This window comes from Elgaria multicarinata, chromosome 1 (genome assembly GCF_023053635.1).
Source record: "Elgaria multicarinata webbii isolate HBS135686 ecotype San Diego chromosome 1, rElgMul1.1.pri, whole genome shotgun sequence".
Lineage (NCBI taxonomy): Eukaryota > Metazoa > Chordata > Lepidosauria > Squamata > Anguidae > Elgaria > Elgaria multicarinata.
Genome location: NC_086171.1, coordinates 97527013 through 97547605, shown reverse-complemented (window position 1 = coordinate 97547605; position 20593 = coordinate 97527013). Strand labels below are relative to the sequence as shown.

Here is a 20593-nt window from a genome sequence, read left to right as displayed (position 1 = left end):
GCAAGGGAAAATAGACTGCTCCTAGTGCCATTGGCGGATGCTCAGATACCCCAAAATTTTAGGAGCTGAAATACTTAAGCATATTTTCATAGTATCTGGAGGTATAAGGACCTCAGGGGGGAAATAACTTTCACATCTAATGCCAGGAATGCTAGAGCATATTCTACAGTCACTAAAGCAAGGAAAGGGATTGTATGAACCAGGCAGAGAAAGGACGGTAATAGGCTCCACAGATATTAAAAGTGTTAATATGTTTGCTGTGAGTCTGTTGTTATATTGAGCTGTATTTCCTATCCTTATTCTCAGAAGAGTCCCTTGGCTTGACAGCTCTGTCCACGCCCTCCTTCTCTTGCCACCATTGGTTGATCTGCTCTGATTTCACAGCAGGCCATGGCAAAGCAGAGGAATCATGCCCACTTTTGCTGCCATTGGCTTAGCTGGTTTGTCTGTCACAAGTAGCTTGGGCAGTTTACATTTTGCCAGACAGCTGAGGGGATCCTGGTTGAAATGGAACTTTAAAGTCTACGGAGGACTTTTGTTCAAGAAGCCACATTATTGCCAGGATTCAGTGGTCATTTGAAGGACAACTTGTGAGTGGTAATCAGCTAAGCTGTTTTGGAGTCTTGATGGAAACAAACAGGGAGATGGCATTTGCCTTTTGCTTGGTATTAGTTAACACATGTTGCGGATTTTCCTGTCATGTCTAAAGACCACCACCACTGTCTGTAGAGCCAACTGTCACAGAACTGACATGCTATATTGCAAGGAAAAAAGGTATATAATTTGCTTCATCATTAAAACCTATTGCTGTTCTGTCTTGTTCTTTGTGTCTAATTTAGAGCCAGCTTGACTTGGGCTGAAGTTTGCTGTGCTTCAGAGGAGAAACAATGAAAACTGGCATAGTCATTGGAGTTGCCAAAGAAGAGCAAGAAAGGGGTAAGCATATTGTCTGTACTTTTAGCAAGAATATGAGAAGCAGTATGCAACAGAATGCTTCTTTGCAAACAAGAATCTGTCTTTCTCTTCTGCTCAGAGTTGGAAACAATGAGCAGGAGATTTGAAGTCTACTGGACACGGAATTCTCTGCACCGATTCTGCCTTCAAGGATGCCCCACATCAGCCAGAAGCACGCCCTTCCTGCCCAAAACCCTTTCCTTGCCCAGCTGTGGGTGAAGGTAGCCCTTACGTTTTCTCAGAGATACCAAGGAATTGATAGACTGTCCCAGGGTTCAGAACACCTTTCATCTCAGTTAATGGGAGCTCTTCAAAGAAATAGAGCGGCAGCTTGGATTTGGAACAGGTGACTGCATCACAGGTCACTAATCCTGGATAAGACATCATCATACGGGCAGCAAGGTTCACTTTCCGGCCAATGACTGTGTCATGGGAAGAATGAGAGAGAAGATTAATTCAAACCCATGCTCTCAATGACGGACACTTCCTTCCTCTAGTTAGTCACAAACACATACATAGAGGACCACACGTATGACTGGGACACTCTAAGCAATTGCCCAGGACAGTTGTTAGTATGGGCAACACTTTTGTTAGAGCAGTAAATAGAAGAGAATGTCCTACAGCATGTGAGCTTCTGCATTCAAGAACAGCAATGGGCAAAATCCTGCTGGCCCACTTTCTTGGATAATCCTAGAGAAGTGTGATTGCGATTTCCCCAGAAGAGCAAAAGAGGGTCTGAATTCAGAAGGGAAGTTGTTCCTTTATTTTGCTAGGTTCACAGCACTAGGGAATTATAGTCCCAGCAACACATGGCAGAGGGCTCTCTATGGGAGGGAGCTTTGATGAGGACCAACAAGCCATGCAGCAGGGGAATCCAAAAATGAAGTTTGACTGATGGGATACTGCATCCCTTTCTGAGGGGCCTCCTCATACTTTTGGGGGTGAATTCCTCCAGTGATGTCCTGGATCTATCTGATGTAGCCACTATCCAAATCTGCCAGGAAAGAGGTCAAAGGGGTATAGCAGGAACCCATGCCAGTGCCCCCAATTCGCACAGGCAGCAACAAGGTGGGAAGCCTCGGGATTGGTTCTTTCTCTCATGGGCCAATGAAGATAGTGAATCTGTTGTTTGAGCAGTCTCAGTGGTAGTAGTAGTAGTAGTAGTAGTAGTAATAATAATAATAATAATAATAATAATAATAATAATAATAATTTATTTCTTACCCACCTCTCCACTTGGATCAAGGCGGGGAACAACAGTGAATATAAAACACATAAAAACTGATTAAAACATAGCATACATGATTAAAACATCTTAAAAACATCCTAACAACATTCTAAAATTTCACTGGATAGGCCTGCCAGAATAGATCAGTCTTTATTACTTTTTTAAATGCTAAAAGACTGTCAAGTTGACAAATCTCCTCCGACAGGCCATTCCACAGTCTGGGAGCAGCAGAAGAGAAGGTCCTCTGGGTAATATCCATCAGCCTAGTTTTGGTTGACTGAAGTAGATTCTTCCCAGAGGACCTGAGTGTGTGGGGTGGATTGTACAGGAGAAGGCGATCCTGCAGGTAGCCTGGACCCAAACCATGTAGGGCTTTAAAGGTAATAACCAACACTTTGTACTTCGCCCGGAAAGTAATTGGCAGCCAGTGAAGTGATTTTAAAACTGGTGCAATGTGGTCCCTCCTAGGTGTACCAGTGACCAGCCTGGCTGCCAATTTTTTGAATTAATTGAAGTTTCTGGACTAGGCAACAAAGGTAGCCCCATGTAGAGTGCATTGCAGAAGTCAAGCCTCAAAGTTACCAGTGCGTGCACTACCGTCTTTAGGTCTTCTGACTCTAGGAAGGGGTGCAGCTGGCGTATCAGCCAAAGCTGAGAGTAGGCACTCCTGGCCGTCACATCTAACTGGGCTGTCATTTGGAGCGACATATCCAGAAGCACCCCCAAGCTGCGAACACAGTTTTTCAGGGGCAGTGTAACCTCATCCAGAACCGGTTGACAACCTCCAAACCCAGGTTGCGGCCTTTGACAGTGAGCACCTCCATCTTGTCTGGATTCAGCTTTAGTTTGTTTTTCCTCATCCAGCCCATGATAGCATGAGGGTACCCCACAAAGCCTGGCTGAACCTGCCTGTACACCCCTGTGGCCTCCTCTTCTACTCAGATTCATTTGTCTCTCCAGTCCCTCTACCTTCCTGACTGTAGTTCCCTGCTCTTGCTTTACCTTAATGTTCTCTTTCTGGCCTTTACTTGCTCTCATACTGATTAAAAAAAACACTGCCCGCTAGGACATGCAGGAGTATGGGAGCTAATCTCTTATCTATTGCACCAAGATTACTAAAACTGGGCTTGGACATAGGGAAGGTACAAGAGACCCATGATACCTGTACCTGTGTATTCATGTCTCACACGATGGCCAACTACTCCACAAAAAACCGGCCCACTGGTGACCCCAATGGAGACAATCCTACAACACAAAGAGAGGAGGAACACAAAGTCAGTGGGCCAAAGGGGAGCTCCAAATCTTCTCACTCAGTACAGACTTGCTATCCAGCAGCCCAAAGAGCACAACTATAAACAGGTTGTGTGCATTCATTTTATACAAGTCACAAGCGTACAATCTAAGAAAGGAACAACACACAAGGAAAAAGCGGGGATGGGGGAGAGGAAAAAATTAAGTAGACTTTCAGCAGGGCTCGTGGAATGGCCCTGATTTCCCTGTCATCTCTGGTGGAGAAAGGGGGAGAGTTCAGCTGGAACAGGCCCTGCCCGTTGTGTGCTTCTGACCCCTTTGTGCCAACTTCTTTCCCACAGGGCCATTGATGCCTGTAGGAGTGGGGACAGTCCAACTGGATCAGCCCCGGGTGTTGCTCTGCCTGCTGTCTCATTCAACTCCACATTTTGTGGGTCCCAGTTTCTTTTCTTTCTTAGCAAGTTTTTAGGTGTTAGAGCTATGAAGATAAGTTTGAAAATGTGTGGACACATTTGATGAAATCTCTGCCTGATTTATTTATTTATTACATTTCTATACCACCCAATAGCTGGAGCTCTCTGGGCGGTTCATGAAATCTCGGAAGCCAGAGGGGCTTGGCAGAATTCCCAGGATCAAGTAGGCAGAGCTTCAGTCACCCTCCTGGTCTACCAAAGCAAGATTAAAATATAAGGAAATATATGCAAATTTGCTTAATTTACATAACTGTATCAATGAGAGAATTAGGGTATTTTTTTAAATTTGGTTTTACTCTGAATTTGAGTTATTTTAGTGTAGAATTACATTATATTTAGTGCAGAGTATACACAATCCAGGTTTTGCACAAATCTTTTCAGACAGAGAGGATAAAATGCTGGCATCATGATTCTATTTGTACATCCTGAGCTAAAAGGCTGTTTTGAAGTCCCCATCTTCTCACTATATTCTAAAAGGGCTACAAAAATAATACTGAAAGATAGAAAGATAGCTTAAAACTCTAGCTAACCCATCTGATTCATTCAGTCATAATTGAATGCATTTATGATTCCTTAATTCTCTCTCCCCACTCCTCATAGCTCCGTAAGTAAAAGAGCTAGAGACTTACATTTTAAAACAAAAGCTGACGATTTAGGAAGGGGCCTAGAAGATCCCTGAAAAGGATGGTGGGGGGCCCTGGGGCTACAGCTCAGCTAGACTTCCTAGTGTCTGTCATCCGTCTGTATCCTGCCAATTCACATTGCAGTATAGAGTACTCCCTGTTTAAGAGTGTAGCCACTGCATTTTACCCCCCTCCTCCAAACAGCCATTCCATGGCCTCTGAGTGTGTACAGTCCTCATTTAGCTGTTGCGGGGGGGGGGGAGCTGTTTTTTCTTCCTAAACCTCAGGATTCCCCCAAATAAGCCTGCTTATACTGCCCTTTTGTGCTGGAGCAATGCATTTTTGCATCGCTGACAGCCTGAACAAATAATAGAGGGAATCATAGGTAGGGAAGCAAAACCTATTTAGCCATGCAATAACGTGCATTATATGTTCCTTATGGAGAGAATGAGCAAGATAGTTTGGTCATTGAAATGTTTTGGCTACATAAGAAACAATATTCATAGCCTGAACATTGGAAAATGAGATGAGAAGTAGAGGAGAGAAACCCTATTTACCCATGCAAAAAGATGTATGTTCCTTACAAAGAGAATGTAGAGGTGCTTCCACATGGAAGGCCCCTAGCACAACCAGTAGGGTGACTAGATGCACTGGGAAACCCTGGAGACCTTCAGAAAAATGGAGGTCTCCGGGGCAACTGGGACTGGGCCCCAATTCACCGGGGAAAAGGGCTGGAAGATGCATTCCCGAACTTCCAGGAATGCATCTTCCAGCCCTCCCCCAGTACCGATCTAGCACAGGAGAAGGCTAGATGGGGGGCGGGGGCTGGAGGATGCGTTCTCAGGAGTCCAGGAACACGTCCTCCAGTCCTCCAGTCCCCACCCCCCTGGGCCGATTTTGGCATTCTCCTGTGCTGGCGCGATTGTGCCAGTGCAGAAGGCCAAAATCGGCCCTGGGGGGAGGAGCTGGAAGACATGTTCCTGGACTTCTGGGAAAGCATCTTCTAGCTCCCAGCACCAGCACTGATCTGATAACTTCTTTGTTATCAATTGTTTCAGTTTTGGTTAAGGCTAGTACCTGTTTTTTGCATTATTGTATAATTGGGAGGAGGTGGAAGACATGTTCCCAGACTTCCAGGAATGCATCTTCCAGCCCCCGCCCTCAGAGCCGATCTAGCCTTCTCCTGTGCTGGCGTGATCGCACCAGCCCAGGAAAAGGCCTGCATCGGCCTGTGGGGGGAGGCTGGAGGATGTGTTCCCTCCCCGATCCCCCCATTGCTGATCTAGCCTTCTCCCAGGATCGCCAGCCCAGGAGGAGGAGGAGGAGGAGAAGCAGGAAGAAGAAGCAAGAAGAAGAAGAAGAAGCAGCATCAGCAGCAGGAAGGAGGAGGAGGAGGAAGAGGCAGGAGGAGAAGGAGAATAAGCAAGTAGGAGGTAAGACTGAGGTGTGTGAGAGAGAGAGAGTGTCTGGGTGAATGGGGTGTTTGAGTGAATGAATGTGTGTGCGCGAGCGTGTGTTTTGGAGTGGGTGATCTTGTGTGTGTGTGTGTTCTGGCAGTGTGTGAGTGTATTGATGTCTGAATGGGATGCCTGTGCATGTTTGCAGTGTACAGGGGAGGGGGCTGTAGTTTTCTGTGAGTTGGGGGGATGATTCAGAGGTGATATTCCTGTTAAATAATGCATTTTTACCCATAGACCTTCCTTTCCAATTTGTTTGATATAATTGGCATGACGTATATTTCGTAACAATGGCTGATAATTGTTCATCCTTCTTAAAAAAATGCTTAAAAAATTAACAGGGTTGCCATCATCATTGTCTATGTGTCTTTTCTTGCTTGTGGTGGTTTTTCTAGATGAACATGATGGGCTTTGCCAAGTCATGCTGTCTTTGACTGATTCAGAAATTTCCCTATTGAACATGTTTCAAGTATGACTGCTTTCTGGATGTTGGTGTGCATGTATTTTGGTAGGCCTAATTTTTGAAGGCTTTCTGTAAAAATAAATGATGTGATGCTGGTGACATTGGCGTGCAGACAACAGGTTCAAGGGGTTCAACTGAACCCCCTAATCCGCTGCCGCCGCCATGTTTGCCCTGACTGCACAGTGAGCAACTTGAGGGAGAGAGGACAAGCGAGGCGCCGCCACTCTGGCCCAAGCTCCTCTAGGGCGACACACTCCGGTTGTACTGGGGGCGCCCAGCCCCGCAGCTGCTCTGCAGCCTTGTTTCCCGGCTGCCCAGCCAACTTTCACAGGAAGTCTTGCAAGAGTTCCTGCAAGACTTCCCAGCCAGCAGCCGAGATCTCGCGCAATTCAAGAGCGCGCCAAAGACCCCGGCTGTTGGCTGAGCTGCACAGCGAGGCTGTTCTCCGGGGAGGAAGCACGAGGCGCGGCAGCAGGAGAAAGAGGGCCAGAGCCGTGGGCAGCGCGAGGAGGATGAGAAGCAGCAGCAGCAGCAGCAGCACCTTACGAGGTAGAGGGAGTAGCAGCGGGAGGCCAGCAGCACTGCCAGGGAAGGTATGTGGCCGCCGCATCCATTCCTCATCCTCAGCTGCTTGGTTTTCGCTGCCTGGGTGGCTGGGCCAGCAGCCCGGCATCCTCCCCCTCAGCAACCTAATGCAAAACCCAGATTGCTTCTCCTGCACAAGCCCCCTAGAACAAACGAAGCTCTACTCCAAGGGAGGCTTTGTGTAGGAAACGTCAGCTTTGGAGTGCCTATTGCTATCCTGGGGATAAGCACAGGTCAGGAGGTTCCCACCATCCATCTCTCTCTCTCTCTCTTTTTTTAATGTAAAATGTCTTGTCTTCTGTGAGCTCAGCTTAAATATTTTCCAGAGAATAAAATCTTTGCCTATTCTTCTGTTACAGGATCATGCTTTGGTAGAAAAATGTGTCTGTTATGTTTTTTAAAAAGGTTGCTGGTGGCTTTCTTTAATATGCTCTGATAGTCTTAATATGTGGTAATTAGGTTCCCAGTTCTGACAAATTTGGGAGAGATAAAAAGCTGTGTTTTATTTTTGTTTTTAATTTGACAAGTATTTTGGTAACTTTTCAGCATGATACTGTTTTTAATAACCACCAACACCACCACTACAATGGGAGTAACTGCTGCAGCAGCTGCTGTGGTTGTGTTAATTGTGTAGGCCAGGGAATGTCTGTGAAAGGCACTTAAAGGAGTAGGGAAGCTCAAACAGCACAATGGGCCAAAGTTTTTATTAAAAGTGTATATAATTGCATTATGCTATGCAGAAAATGGAAGAGAGCATTATTCAAGCTTGTGATACCCTGCTTCTGATTTTCCAAAAGCACCAAGCTAATTAGGAAACAAATGGCTATATAATAGAATCATAGAATCATAGAATAGCAGAGTTGGAAGGGGCCTACAAGGCCATTGAGTCCAACCCCCTGCTCAATGCAGGAATCCACCCTAAAGCATCCCTGACAGATGGTAGTCCAGCTGCTTCTTGAAGGCCTCTAGTGTGGGAGAGCCCAGAACCTCCCTAGGTAGCTAATATTTCTGGCTTTGCTTAGGAATCAAATTTTATTAAGGGTTTGGCCAGGGTGGTTTGTTTTTTGTTTAGTTCCCCCCCCCAAAAAAAAGTATAATGTGACACAAGCCAGCAAGGCCAAAATTGTTAAAAGAATAACATGGGATCTCTTCCTTGTAAAACTTGTACAGTATGTGGTGACTCTTTAAAAATACAGCTTTTTCATACATGGTTTAGAGACAAATATTGAACATGAAACCACCAGACCAATAGACTATAAATAATTCTGTAGGAACTTAACTTGTAAGAAATCACTGCAGTTGCTTTTAAATAATTTCAAAATACGTTTTGGGGTTGTTCTGTTTTTGTTTTTTTCTTCCTCAGACTGAAAGCTAAGTTTGCGTTTCTAAAATGGTGACTTATTCTGCAAGAGTTCTTAGTAACTTCTTGAGTGTGATAGATCTTGGAAGATGTCAATTCTTTGCTTGTAATGTTATCCTGTAGCTAGGGTGTTTGGCAGAGATGTTAAAAAATGAACATATTTTAGAACGTGCTTTAGTTAGAGAAATCATTTTTTTACTTCAAGAGTCCTGCTGATTTAACTGTACAGCAATGAGGATGATCAGGGGTCTGGAAACAAAGCCCTATGAGAAGAGACTGAAAGAACTTGAGAAGGCTGAAGGGAGAGATGATAACACTCTTCAAGGACTTGAAAGGTTGTCACACAGAGGAGGGCCAGGATCTCTTCTTGATCCTCCCAGAGTGCAGGACACGGAATAACGGGCTCAAGTTCCAGGAAGCCATATTCCGGCTGGACATCAGGAAATACTTCCTGACTGTTAGAGCAGTACGACAATGGAACCAGTTACTTAGGGAGGTTGTGGGCCCTCCCACACTAGAGACCTTCAAGAGGCAGCTGGACAGCCATCTGTCAGGTATGCTATAAGGTGGATTCCTGCATTGAACAAGGGGTTGGACTTGATGACCTTAGAGGAACCTTCCAACTCTTACTATTCTATGATTCTAATTTTAGTACTTTTTGAACCACTTAAGCCTTACTTACTTTCTCTTGATTTCAGAATAGCAGGGCATCTGTCATTCTTTTCGGCCAATTTTCTTTAATCAATTATCATTTTTTCAAAGGATGTGATCTCTCCATTAAACCTAGACGTGCAATATCTGGCAAAAGTCATGCTCTCCTCTGCTGTTCTGGTGTGCCCTGACACAGAGCCCTCAGCTATTCTAGCCTGTACTACTGCAGACTCCTCAAACTATTTCGACTACTCTTGCAGATTCCCCAACTGTTCTGGCCTGCCCTATCACAGACCCTGTGACTATTCTTGCCTGCCCTAAGACAAGTGTTGGATTCAATGTATTGTTTATATTTTGAATTTCTCAAGTATTTAAAAATGCAAGCTGTATATATCTACTGTCAAGGTGCTCTCCATATGCCAAATGTGGACTTGCTTGGTGTTGAAATCTGCACCAGATGAGTTAAAATACACCTGATCTTTGAACCACAACAAGCCTGATCAAGAAACCTGAATCTGTTTTAGTAAGTTTGGATTAGGTCATTACCTGATTAAATTTAAAGATGGTGAAAATTGACTGTATCTTTATATATGCCTGGTTATCACTACAGCAAAAAAATAGTATTCAGAGTCTCCATTTTAAAATATGTATTTTTAAAGTACAGATTACTTGTTAATTAAAAAAATACAGTTTACTTCAGTTTTTGTTTATTTCGTTTGTTCGATGAATGAAAAAAAGTCCTTTATTACTGTATATTCAATCAATGTTTACCTTTAAAAAAAATGTCCCTGGCCGAACCACCTAATGAAATGTGCTGCGCACGCCTATGGCTGGTGAGTGATGTGACTAACGAATAATTGTAACTTTTTCCTGTTGCCTTAGTTCTTTAATTTCCATAGCCAGTGGTGTATACATTTCTCTCTTGTCCTCTTTCTTTTCTGCAACATTTTTGTCATTGCTATGTCAATGAGGTAGGTTTGTTTTTCTTTGTTGCTTTTGACTGTTATATCTGGTTGAAGTTGAAACAAGCTAAGATATGCTAGCGTTTAGTCCATTTTGTTCCATGGCTAATGTTTGCAGGGTAATAGTAGTTTATATTCTTTCTGAATGCCTGCTTGTTTTTTGTACTATATTTTTCCGTTCTTATTCTCCTTGACCTAACTGCAGCCTTTGACACGGTTGATCACGATCTTCTTTTAGATTCCCTTCATGACCTCGGATTTTGTGGCTCTGTCTATAACTGGTTTGCCTCCTATCTAGCGGGTCGCTCTTTCAGCGTGTTGGCTAACGGCAGCTCGTCTTCCTCTTTTCCCCTTTCAGTAGGGGTTCCACAAGGCTCGGTGCTTGGCCCGTTGTTGTTTTCTTTATACATGTTGCCCTTGGGTAATCTTATTCAATCTCATGGCCTCCAATATCATCTGTATGCCGATGATACACAATTATATCTTTCATCTCCGGATCTTTCTCCTGATGTTCACGATCGTATCTCGGCATGTCTTTCAGATATCTCAGCTTGGTTGCTTCATCGTCATTTGAAACTTAATATGGCAAAGACTGAATTGCTTGTTTTTCCTCCTAAACCTTCTCCTCATCTCTCATTCTCTCTTACAGTCAATGATGTTACGCTTACTCCAGTCAAGGAAGCTCGTAGTCTTGGCTTTATATTTGATTCCTCGCTCTCCTTTATTCCTCATATTGAGGCAGTAGCTAAATCCTGTCTTTTTTTCCTGTATAATATTGCCAGGATTCGATCATTTTTGTCTGTCTCTTCTGCCAAGACTCTTGTTATTTCTCGGTTGGACTACTGCAACCTTCTTCTCACTGGCCTTCCTTCTTCTCACATCAGTCCGTTGGTTTCTGTTCACCACTCTGCTGCTAAGATCATCTTCTTGGCTCGCCGCTCTGACCATGTTACTCCACTTCTGAAATCTTTTCATTGGCTTCCAATTCACCTCAGAATCCAATATAAACTTCTCCTGTTGACCTACAAAGCTTTTCACTGTCTAGCTCCTTCCTATCTCTCCTCTCTCATCTCACACTATTGCCCCGCTTGTGCTCTTCGCTCCTCTGATGTCATGTTTCTCACCTGCCCAAGGGTCTCCACTTCCCTTGCTCGGCTTCGTCCATTTTCTTCGACTGCCCCTTACGCCTAGAACGCTCTTCCAGACCATTTGAGAACTACAAATTCAATCGCAGCTTTTAAAGCTCAGCTAAAAACTTTTCTTTTTCCTAAAGCTTTTAAAACTTGATTTTGTTTTGACTTTTATACTGCCTGTTTGGTGCATTCTCTTCCCCTCCTTATTGCTTTATTATGATTTTATTAGAATGTAAGCCTATGCAGCAGGGTCTTGCTATTTATTGTTTTACTCTGTACAGCACCATGTACATTAATGGTGCTATATAAATAAATAAATAATAATAATAATAATTGTCAACTGCTTCATTTGTTCAGTGATATCAGTATGCTGAATCTGTGAGTATGGATATGAGAAAGGTGATGGGGAAAGAGTGTTAAATGTTAGGAAAGGTCATCCAGTGAAGGACTTGTAGTCAGAAAAGATATTTGAGGGAAGGGTATCACACAGAGTATAGCAAAAGCTTCAAAGTACAGCAAAAGCTGCAAAAGTAGGAGTGAATGAAGTTAATTTCAGATACATTGAATGTCTCAATGATTTCAACATTAAGATGTTATGTAGAACAGGTTTGTCTTAATTGTGTGCTGTGAAATCAGACCTGTGACCAAGGCCATGTTTGGGTGGGCACGCCCCCTGGAGGCTGGGCAAGTTGGTGAGCATGCCCCTTTGGGGGCTGGAAATGTTGGTGAGCATGCCCCTTTGGAGGCAGGACATGTTGGTGGGCACGCCCCTTTGGGGGCTGGACAAGTTGGTGGGTATTCCCCCTTGGGGCGGCCTTGTTGTCCTCCTTTTTGGTTTCCAAAATATGGTCACCCTAACGACCAGTAAAAAGAAATTGTACAGCTGTTCTGTCTTTTCTTCCTTAATTTTTTTTTTTTTGTGGAAAGAAAAAGATGCAGTGGAAAAACATGGTTTACAAGTTGAAGATGACATTAAACTCCATCACACCGGGGGTTAACATGCTCCCTACCTCGCTTCTTCACCTGTGTTTTCCTTCCTCAAATTACTTTCTCCTTCAAGACGATGAAGTACACAAGGAGCACGAGGCCCATTGAGTCCACTGTTCTAATGGCGCTGCTTCTCATGCACACAGCAGGAGAGAGCAGCAATTCCGTGTTTAAAAATACATCGGACTTAATGAGGGTTTTTTTTGTGGTGCAAGGAAGGCCAGAAGGGGTGGAAGGTGTGTGGGAGGCAGACGACATCATGTGAGGGGACCTGAGCAAACTCCATGAGTGCCCAGTAACGAGCGTGGAATAAAACGCTTGTCAGATGGCGCTTGTTGTCTGTACCCCCTGAAATTCTCTAAATAAGGCAGGGTGCTTGCATGAAAAGCCTGTCTGAAAGCACTTGTAGTGGGCTGGTTAGTGAACGTAAATGTGGACTTCACAGAGTTCTTAAATGCTGGTAGTAGATTTGTGTAATTTGGTCTAATTAGTAGCTTTGTGGTTAAAAGTATTTCAAACGGGAAAGTTGGTACTAGGCAAGGCTACTATGGCAGATGTGAAGCTTTTTAATTTTTGCCTAGTCGCTCTGGCCTTTCAGATAAGAGCACAGTGTTATGTATCCGACCAGAAAGTTGGGGCCTCTTTTCTTGGGAAAAAAATGCCTTGACTATGATGCTTTATGCATCCACTAGGGCATTTTTTTAAAGGTATATAAGCATTGTTCAAAGCAGGGGTCCCCAACCCCCAGGCCACAGACCAGTACCGGTCCATGGCCTGCCAGGAACCTGGCCTCGCAGGTAAGCTGCTTTCACCCCACCCCCACCCCAGCATACCTGGGCATGGGGCGCCATCTCGCCTACCCAGCCGAAGCGAAGCCAGGATGCTGGGGTGGATGGGGCAGCTTTGGAACGGCGCACCCAGCTGGAAGCTGCTCTGGGAGAGTGACTTCCGGGCGCGCCATTCTGAAGCCGCCTGCCCGCCCCAGCGTCCTGGCTTCGCTTCAGCTGGGCGCCCACCCAGCCCAAGTGAAGCCAGGACGCTGGAGGGGGGGGGCAGGTATGGCTTCCCAAAACCATCCCCTCAACCCCCTCCCCCCCAGTCCGTGGAAAAATTATCTTCCACGAAACCGGTCCCTGGTGCCAAAAAGGTTGGGGACCGCTGGTTTAAAGCATGCAAAGTCGATCTTGCTCCAGAGGGCAATCAGCCTGGAGAAATGTGTGGCCCAAAGAATAGTCTTTCATACTCTCTTGGGGCCCCTAAGAGTACATATCAGCAGCCCAAGTGCTTGTTTTGTCAGCTGAAGGAAGGTGCAGCTTTCTTTGCATATTTATTCTGCATGCATTTTCTATCAATAAACTGACATCTTTTTTGCACAAGTGGCTTCATTTCAACTTGGTAATCAAAAGAATCTAATTTGACTGGAACCTGGCAGTATCAGGCCTCTAGGGCAGGATCTACACTCCTGCTTTAAAACTGTTTATAACAGTAGCGGCAGCTGTTGGGGCACAGGACACATTCCATGTATAGTTTTCAAGCCATTTTCCAAGTGTCATATCCCGCTTGGTGTAGATCAGGCCTAGATCAATACTAGGGGTGTGCTCTGCTCCATTATGGATCCCCAAATCTGAAGTAGAGGAGGCCGATCTGGACCTCCTAAGCCTGGTTCTGGAGTGGATCGGGAGAGGTCTGGATCAACCGGAAGCGGTTCGGAATGGTCTGAAGCTTCAGAGACAGGTAAGTGGGGAGAGGAGCTTACATGGCTCCCCCACCTGCCACCTCCGTGGTCCGTGTGGCGATAACGGCAGAGCCAGAGAAGGGGGAAGGGGGGCTTATTTGGCCCCCATTTTATCCCCCCTTCCCCATTTACCTGCCTCCGTGGAGGCAGGTAAGTGGGGAAGGGGGAGCAAAATGGCATCCAAATATCAATCCGGACCTCCGGATCTCGCTCCGGATCTGGTTCTGGAGTGGATTGGGGAGGTCCGGATCAACCCGAACCAGTTTGGGCCTGATCTGGAAGGTCCAGATGGGGATCCGATGCAGTTCGGGGAGGGCGTGCACAGCCCTAATCAATACAGCACTATAAGATACTTTGGCAGTGACAATGTTTTAGCAAACCTGTAGTAGGTTAATAAAAATGTATCAAGGTTTTGACATGGAAGTCAAATGTTGAGGTGCCAGAAAGTCTAGCCTATGCCTGAAAGTGTATCAACAATGTCAGTTAGTGTGTTTGAATGAGACACAGGCATGGCTAGAGCAGAGGGACTTGCTGGTTTGCCTGAGGAAAATGGGGAAGTGAAGTGAAGGACAAATTCTGGTTTCCCTCCCCAGAAGCTTCCCATTTTCTACCTCGTAAGCCAGGATAGGCAGGAATTCCAGGCCTCCTATGGTTTCCCTGGTTTAGGGAGGTGAGTGGTGCGAACGGGAGTGAGAACAGCCAGCATTGAGGACATGTGAACTGGCTCCTGAGCCGGCCTGCAGCAGATTCCAGGAAAGGGAAAGTTTCTTTCAAAAGTGATCCAGCTTTGAATCAGTTGGTCCTATCTGAGGGAGGAGCTGGGAGAACAGTGTGGAACATCCAATGAGTGGAACAGTCTCTCCTGGCTTCAAATACTTTTATGGAAAGCAGATACTTTCTTTCCCATTAAATTCCAAGTGAACCAGCAGGCCATTGAGCTCCTGGACACTTTCCAGTTGGTTTCCCTTCTTCCAGCATTGCAAGTCTGCACAGAGAATGGGAGATGGGAGCCACCTGCTACGATAAGGAGCCTGCTGACATGGCAAATCCCATTTGGGAGCCGCCCCATTTGCCCCAGGGCTGTTCTCTGCCACTTGTACCCAAGTCCCAGTTGCCATGATTCGTCATGATGTTGTGCGTGCAAAACTACTACTTGGATGCAAGCAGCCGTGTGAAGCAGCTGGTGCATGGCAATCACGACACTCCCTGGTGTGGCAAGCCAGCGGGGTGAGCACCACTTGTAGGAAAGGAAAAGGAAAGGAACCTCTCGTGCAAGCACGAGTCATTGCTGACTCTTGGAGGGACGCCAGCTTTCGCTGATGTTTTCTTGGCAGGCCTTATAGCGGGGTGGTTTGCCGTTGCCTTCCCCGGCACTTGTAACATCACCAGATATATTTCTCCCTGACAAAACATGCTCCGTTACTTACTTTACTTTCATGAGTGATGTAGAACAGAAAGCATGGATTTTATGGGCACTGTCAAGAGCGTTCGTGCTTTCGTCAGCTTGTTTATCCCCAGGGAGGCCAAAGATGCAAAGTAAAGTGCAACCCTTTGGGGGAGGGGGGGGAAATAGAACAGCAGAAAACATTGTTTCAAAGAGCAGGTAAGTACCATGTACAAAAGGTGTTTATTTATTTGTTTGCTTGCTTGCTTACTTACTTGCAGTAGGGTTTTTTTTTTTGTATACTATTTCCCAGACCAAGACCTTCCAAAGCAGTTTTCATAAAATTACAAAATAAACTAAAAGCCAGGAAAACCATGCAATAAAATGGAACAATATTACATTCACAAGCCAATTCCATACTGATGAATCCCATGGAGTATGAAGAGGATTTATCATAAAGAGGATGTCTTAAATCGGACTGACCACTGATATCCCCATTAATTTCTTTCACTTTCCTTGTGAATAGCCTAGAGGTTTCTTCAGCAGTGACCCATGCCAAACTACAAACTGCTTTTAAAACTTCCCAAAACAGTTTGCAACTTCATTGGGGGGAAATGCTGGAGAACTGCACACAGATTTTGTGCATGTAAACTTTTGGATGAAATTTAATTACATTTTCTTGATTCCCACAAAGATTCTTGATTCCAGTGCTCTAATGCACAATGAGAAGTGTGGGGAGCTGATGCCAGGGGAAAGGAGTTCTGAATGATGTGTCCTTCGGGCATTCGTGGAAGACACCAGCTATGCATCTTCCACATTATCCTGTCATTCTAAAACCATATCTTTTTTTTCATTTTTAACGTTGCCTTCTAAGTTATGTTGCACAGATGTACTTATAGGGAGGTCAAAAAAGTATTGCCCTTTTCAGGAATGATGAGGGCAACATCACCATCAGTAAAGAAACTGTTAGCAACTGCAGGAATTCAGATGGGGATCGTGGAGATCTGGGGCATATCTCTAGTCTTTCACAGACATAATTAGTATCCCTGAAATGTAATAAACCCATGCTCAGGACAAGTGATTCTGAAACTTTCCTCATCCAGATTTCTACTCAGAATTTGGAGTTTAGCATTAGCTGGTTAGTGGAACCAATGTACTGGAATTCTCCACAATTCTGTTTTTATTTCTGAATTCTGAATGCAGCAAATTTTGTGCATGAATTTGCTGCAGCTTTCAGTTCAGTTGTATTTGTTTTTCCCTCTCTACGTTATCAATTTGCATGTGTGCGTGGATGAAACATGGCAAGAAATCAGTCTTGACTGGATCATCATTGCATTAAGATGGTGTGGTTTTTTATCAGTGTGGAAGTGCACTTAATAAAACACCACAAACCTCAGTAAATGAGGTCTGATCGTACACAATGGCTGTATCCAGCATGCTGCTTTACCAATGTGAAATAACACACATGCATATCAGTAAAACACCACACAAAAAGAATCTGGACACAATCATACATATGGATCACACCAAGACTGCTGTTTCAATGTGCTTTATCAATGCACACACGCACCTCAGCAAGAGCTGGAGGTGAGTAGAGAGGCAAGTAAATGGAAGGAACTGAAAGCTGAGGCAAACTGCATGCTCTAATTCTGAAACTAACTGTAGAAGTTCTCCTAGTTAAACCAGAATTCAGAAGAAATGTAAATATAGGGCAAGGCAGGCTAGAGAATCAAGCAACAGAACAGGGGAAATCGTGTCATAGCCTAGACTTTGACACCATTGCCCCCATTAGCAGAGGTGTGCAATGACATAGAGGTTGGAGGGATCAGGCTAACTTTTGGAGGGAGTCTCTCCTGCTGGAGACTCCCACAGAGGAGGAAGAGGGCCCCCAGGGACAGCAATGTCCCCACCTTCTGCCCTTATTCTCTCACTCTGAGGACTCATTCCCAGAACCCCCTGCAGCTTACAGGGCACTCTTCTGCTACCATGCCATATTCAGAGGCAGCAGAAGCTCATGGGGGCATGTGCCTTCATGATAGGGTTCAGCGCCTTTCAGCTCAAGCAGTTTTCCTTTAAGAAGGCAGAGCTTCATACACATACACACAGAGTGAGAGTGAGAAAGAAGCTACTTAAGCGTGCATTTGACCCAAACTATTACAAATGCTCAGAGTGACCTTGAGATGGAGAATGAAATCAGGGAGGCCTCCAAATGAGGAAGTGTTGTAATAATGGGTGACTTCAATTATCCTCACATTGACTGGACAAATTCATATTCCAGTCATGATAAAGAGGTTAAATTTCTTGATGTCCTAAATGACTGTGCCCTGGAACAGTTGGTCATAGAACCGACCAGAGGGGAGGCGACCCTGGACTTAATCCTAAGTAGTGCTGCCCAGGACCTAACACGAGATGTAAATATTGTTGAACCAACAGTGACCACAGTGATATCAGATTCAATATATACTTAAGTGGGAAATTGCCCAGGAAATCCATCACATTCACACTTGACTTCAAAAGATGAAACTTCTCTAAAATGAGGGAACTGGTGAAAAGAAAGTTGAAAAGGGGAATCAAGAGGGTTAAATCTTTGGAAAATGCATGGAGCTTACTCAAAGGCACAATAATAGAAGCTCAACTAAAATGTATTCCACAGGTTAGGAAAGGTAGCACCAAGTGCAAAAGGTCACCAGCATGGTTAGCAAGCAGTGTCAAAGAAGCTATTGCAGAAAAGAGGGCTTCCTTCAAAAAATGGAAGTCTTGCCCAAGTGAGGAAAACAAAGGGGAGCACAAGCTGGCACAAAGGAGATGCAAGCAAACAATAAGAGATGCAAAAAAGCATTTTGAAGAGCACATCGCTAATAATATCAAGTCCAACAATAAAGAATTCTTTAAATATATTAGAAGCAGGAAACCAGCTAGGGAAGCAGTTGGACCGCTGGATGACAATGGGGTTAAGGGAGTACTAAATGAAGACAGGTAAATTGCAGAGAAGCTGAATGAATTCTTTGCATCGGTGTTCACTGCAGAGGATACAGGACAGATGCCTGTGCCTAAACTGATGTTTTCAGGAAGGGAGTCTGAGGAACTGAGGCAAATAGTGGTGATTAAAGATGAAGTTCTCAACCTTATTGACAAATTGAAAACAAATAAATCACCAGGCCCAGATGGCATCCATCCTAGAGGTCTCAAAGAACTAAAATATAAAATTGCGGACCTTCTCACAAAAATATGCAACATGTCCCTAAGCTCAGCCTCTGTACCAGAGGACTGGAAGATGGCCAATGTAACACCAATTTTCAAAAAGGGATCCAGGGGGGATCCAGGAAATTACAGGCCAGTTAGCTTGACATCTGTTCCAGGTAAATTGGTTGAAAGCATTATTAAAGACAAAATTAGTAAGCATACATAGAAGGGCAGGTCCTGCTGAAGAAGAATCAACACAGCTTCCGCAAATGCAAGTCCTGTCTCACTATCTACTAGAATTCTTTGAGAGTGTCAACAAACATGTAGGCAGGGGTGATCTGGTGGACATTGTTTACTTGGACTTCCAAAAGGCTTTTGATAAAGTCCCCCACCAAAGACTCCTGAAGAAACTTAGCAGTCATGGAATAAGAGGAGAAGTCCTCTTATGGATCAGTAACTGGTTACAGAACAGAAAGCAGAGAGTAGGAATAAATGGTCAATTCTCCCGATGGAGGGAAGTAAATAGTGGGGTTCCACAGGGATCAGTATTGGGACCAATTCTTTTCAACTTATTCATAAATGATCTGGAATTAGGAGTGAGCAGTGAAGTAGCCAAGTTTGCCGACGACACCAAATTATTTAAGGTTGTTAAAACACAAAGGGATTGTGAAGAGCTCCAAAGGGATCTCTCCAAGCTGGGAGAGTGGGCGTCCAAATGGCAGATGTGGTTCAATGTAAGCAAGTGTAAGGAGATGCACGTTGGGGCAAAAAAACCCAAGTTCAAGTATAACCTAATGGGTTTTGAGCTGGCGGTGACCAAACAAGAAAGAGATCTTGAGATTGTGGTGGACAGCGAGATGAAAATGTCCACCTAGTGTGCGGCCACTGTAAAGAAGGCAAACTCCATGTTAGGCATTATAAGAAAAGGAATTGAAAATAAAACTGCCAATATCATACTGCCTATATCCAAACTATGGTGTGACCACATTTAGAATACTGTGTACAGTTCTGGTCACCACACCTAAAAAGGATATTATAGAGCTGGAAAAAGTGCAAGAAAGGGCAACTAAAATGATTAAGGGGCTGGAGCATCTTCCCTATAAGAGAAGATTACATCAACTGGGACTGTTTAGCTTGGAAAAAAGGAGGCTAAGGGGAGACACGATCAAGGTGCACAAAATGATGCATGGTGTGGAGAAGGTGGATAGGGAGACATTTTCCTCCCTCTCTCAAAATACTAGAACCCGGGGTCATCCCATGAAACTGATTGGTGGGAGATCCAGGACAAATAAAAGGAAGTACTTCACACAGCGCATAGTTAAATTATGGAACTCACTACCACAAGATGTCATGTTTGCCACCAATTTGGATGGCTTTAAACGGGGGGTGGATAAATTCCTGGAGGTGAAGGCTATCAATGGCTACTAGCCCTGATAGTTGTGTGCTACCTCCAGTATTTGAGGCAGTAAGCCTGTGTGCACCAGTTGCTGGGGAACATGGGTGGGAGGGTGCTGTTGCACCATGTCCTGCTTGTTCATCCCTGGCCAATGGCTGGTTGGCCACTGAACAGGGTACTGGACGAGATGGACCCTTGGTCTGATCCAGCATGGCCCTTCTTATGTTATTACTGGAACAACAGTCCAAGCACTTATTAGTTTGGCTTTTCTTCAGCTTTGCTTGTAACCAGTCTCACAGTGAGCTGCCCATGCTCTTGATAACCGGTGATGTACCTAGACCCTTTCTGTGCTTTGCTGATAGGTCCCCTACTAGCACTGGCCTGGAACAGCAGATATCTCTAGAGGAAACTCACTTTGTCAAACATGAAGACCTTGTTAATCTTGCCACTGAGGGGGTCTATGATTCCTGTGATGTTAGTGTTGGCATCTTGGATAGCCTTACACAGGTGGTGAGTGTTGGCACTGTCATCAAACTGCAAATTCACAAAAACGATGGTAACAGGACGAAGCTCTGATAAGTATTCCAGCGGCTGGTTGTCATCAATCTGGAAAATAGGACACTTGGCTGTGTTAACTTTTCTATGAATTGGGGAGAAAGAAGTTTTTATATTCCACCAACCTACCCTGAGCTAACTCCAGCAAAGGAGATCGTTACCTTGTCGTGGTGCTGGAGCTTGAGCACCTCAAGGATGCCATGAGCTAACCTG

General features: G+C 44.7%; 1 protein-coding gene across 1 annotated transcript in view; it reads right to left on the bottom strand.

Moving 5' to 3' along the window:
* ADCY10 (adenylate cyclase 10) overlaps positions 1-20593 on the bottom strand; it is a 165609-nt gene that overhangs the window by 108670 nt on the left and 36346 nt on the right. Inside the window, exons 9-12 of the mRNA XM_063133185.1 lie at positions 20240-20431; positions 15290-15411; positions 3351-3427; positions 1187-1376 (exon numbers count right to left, since the gene is read on the bottom strand). Coding sequence (XP_062989255.1) covers positions 1187-1376; positions 3351-3427; positions 15290-15411; positions 20240-20431 — 581 coding nt within the window. The remainder of the gene's footprint in view (positions 1-1186; positions 1377-3350; positions 3428-15289; positions 15412-20239; positions 20432-20593) is intronic.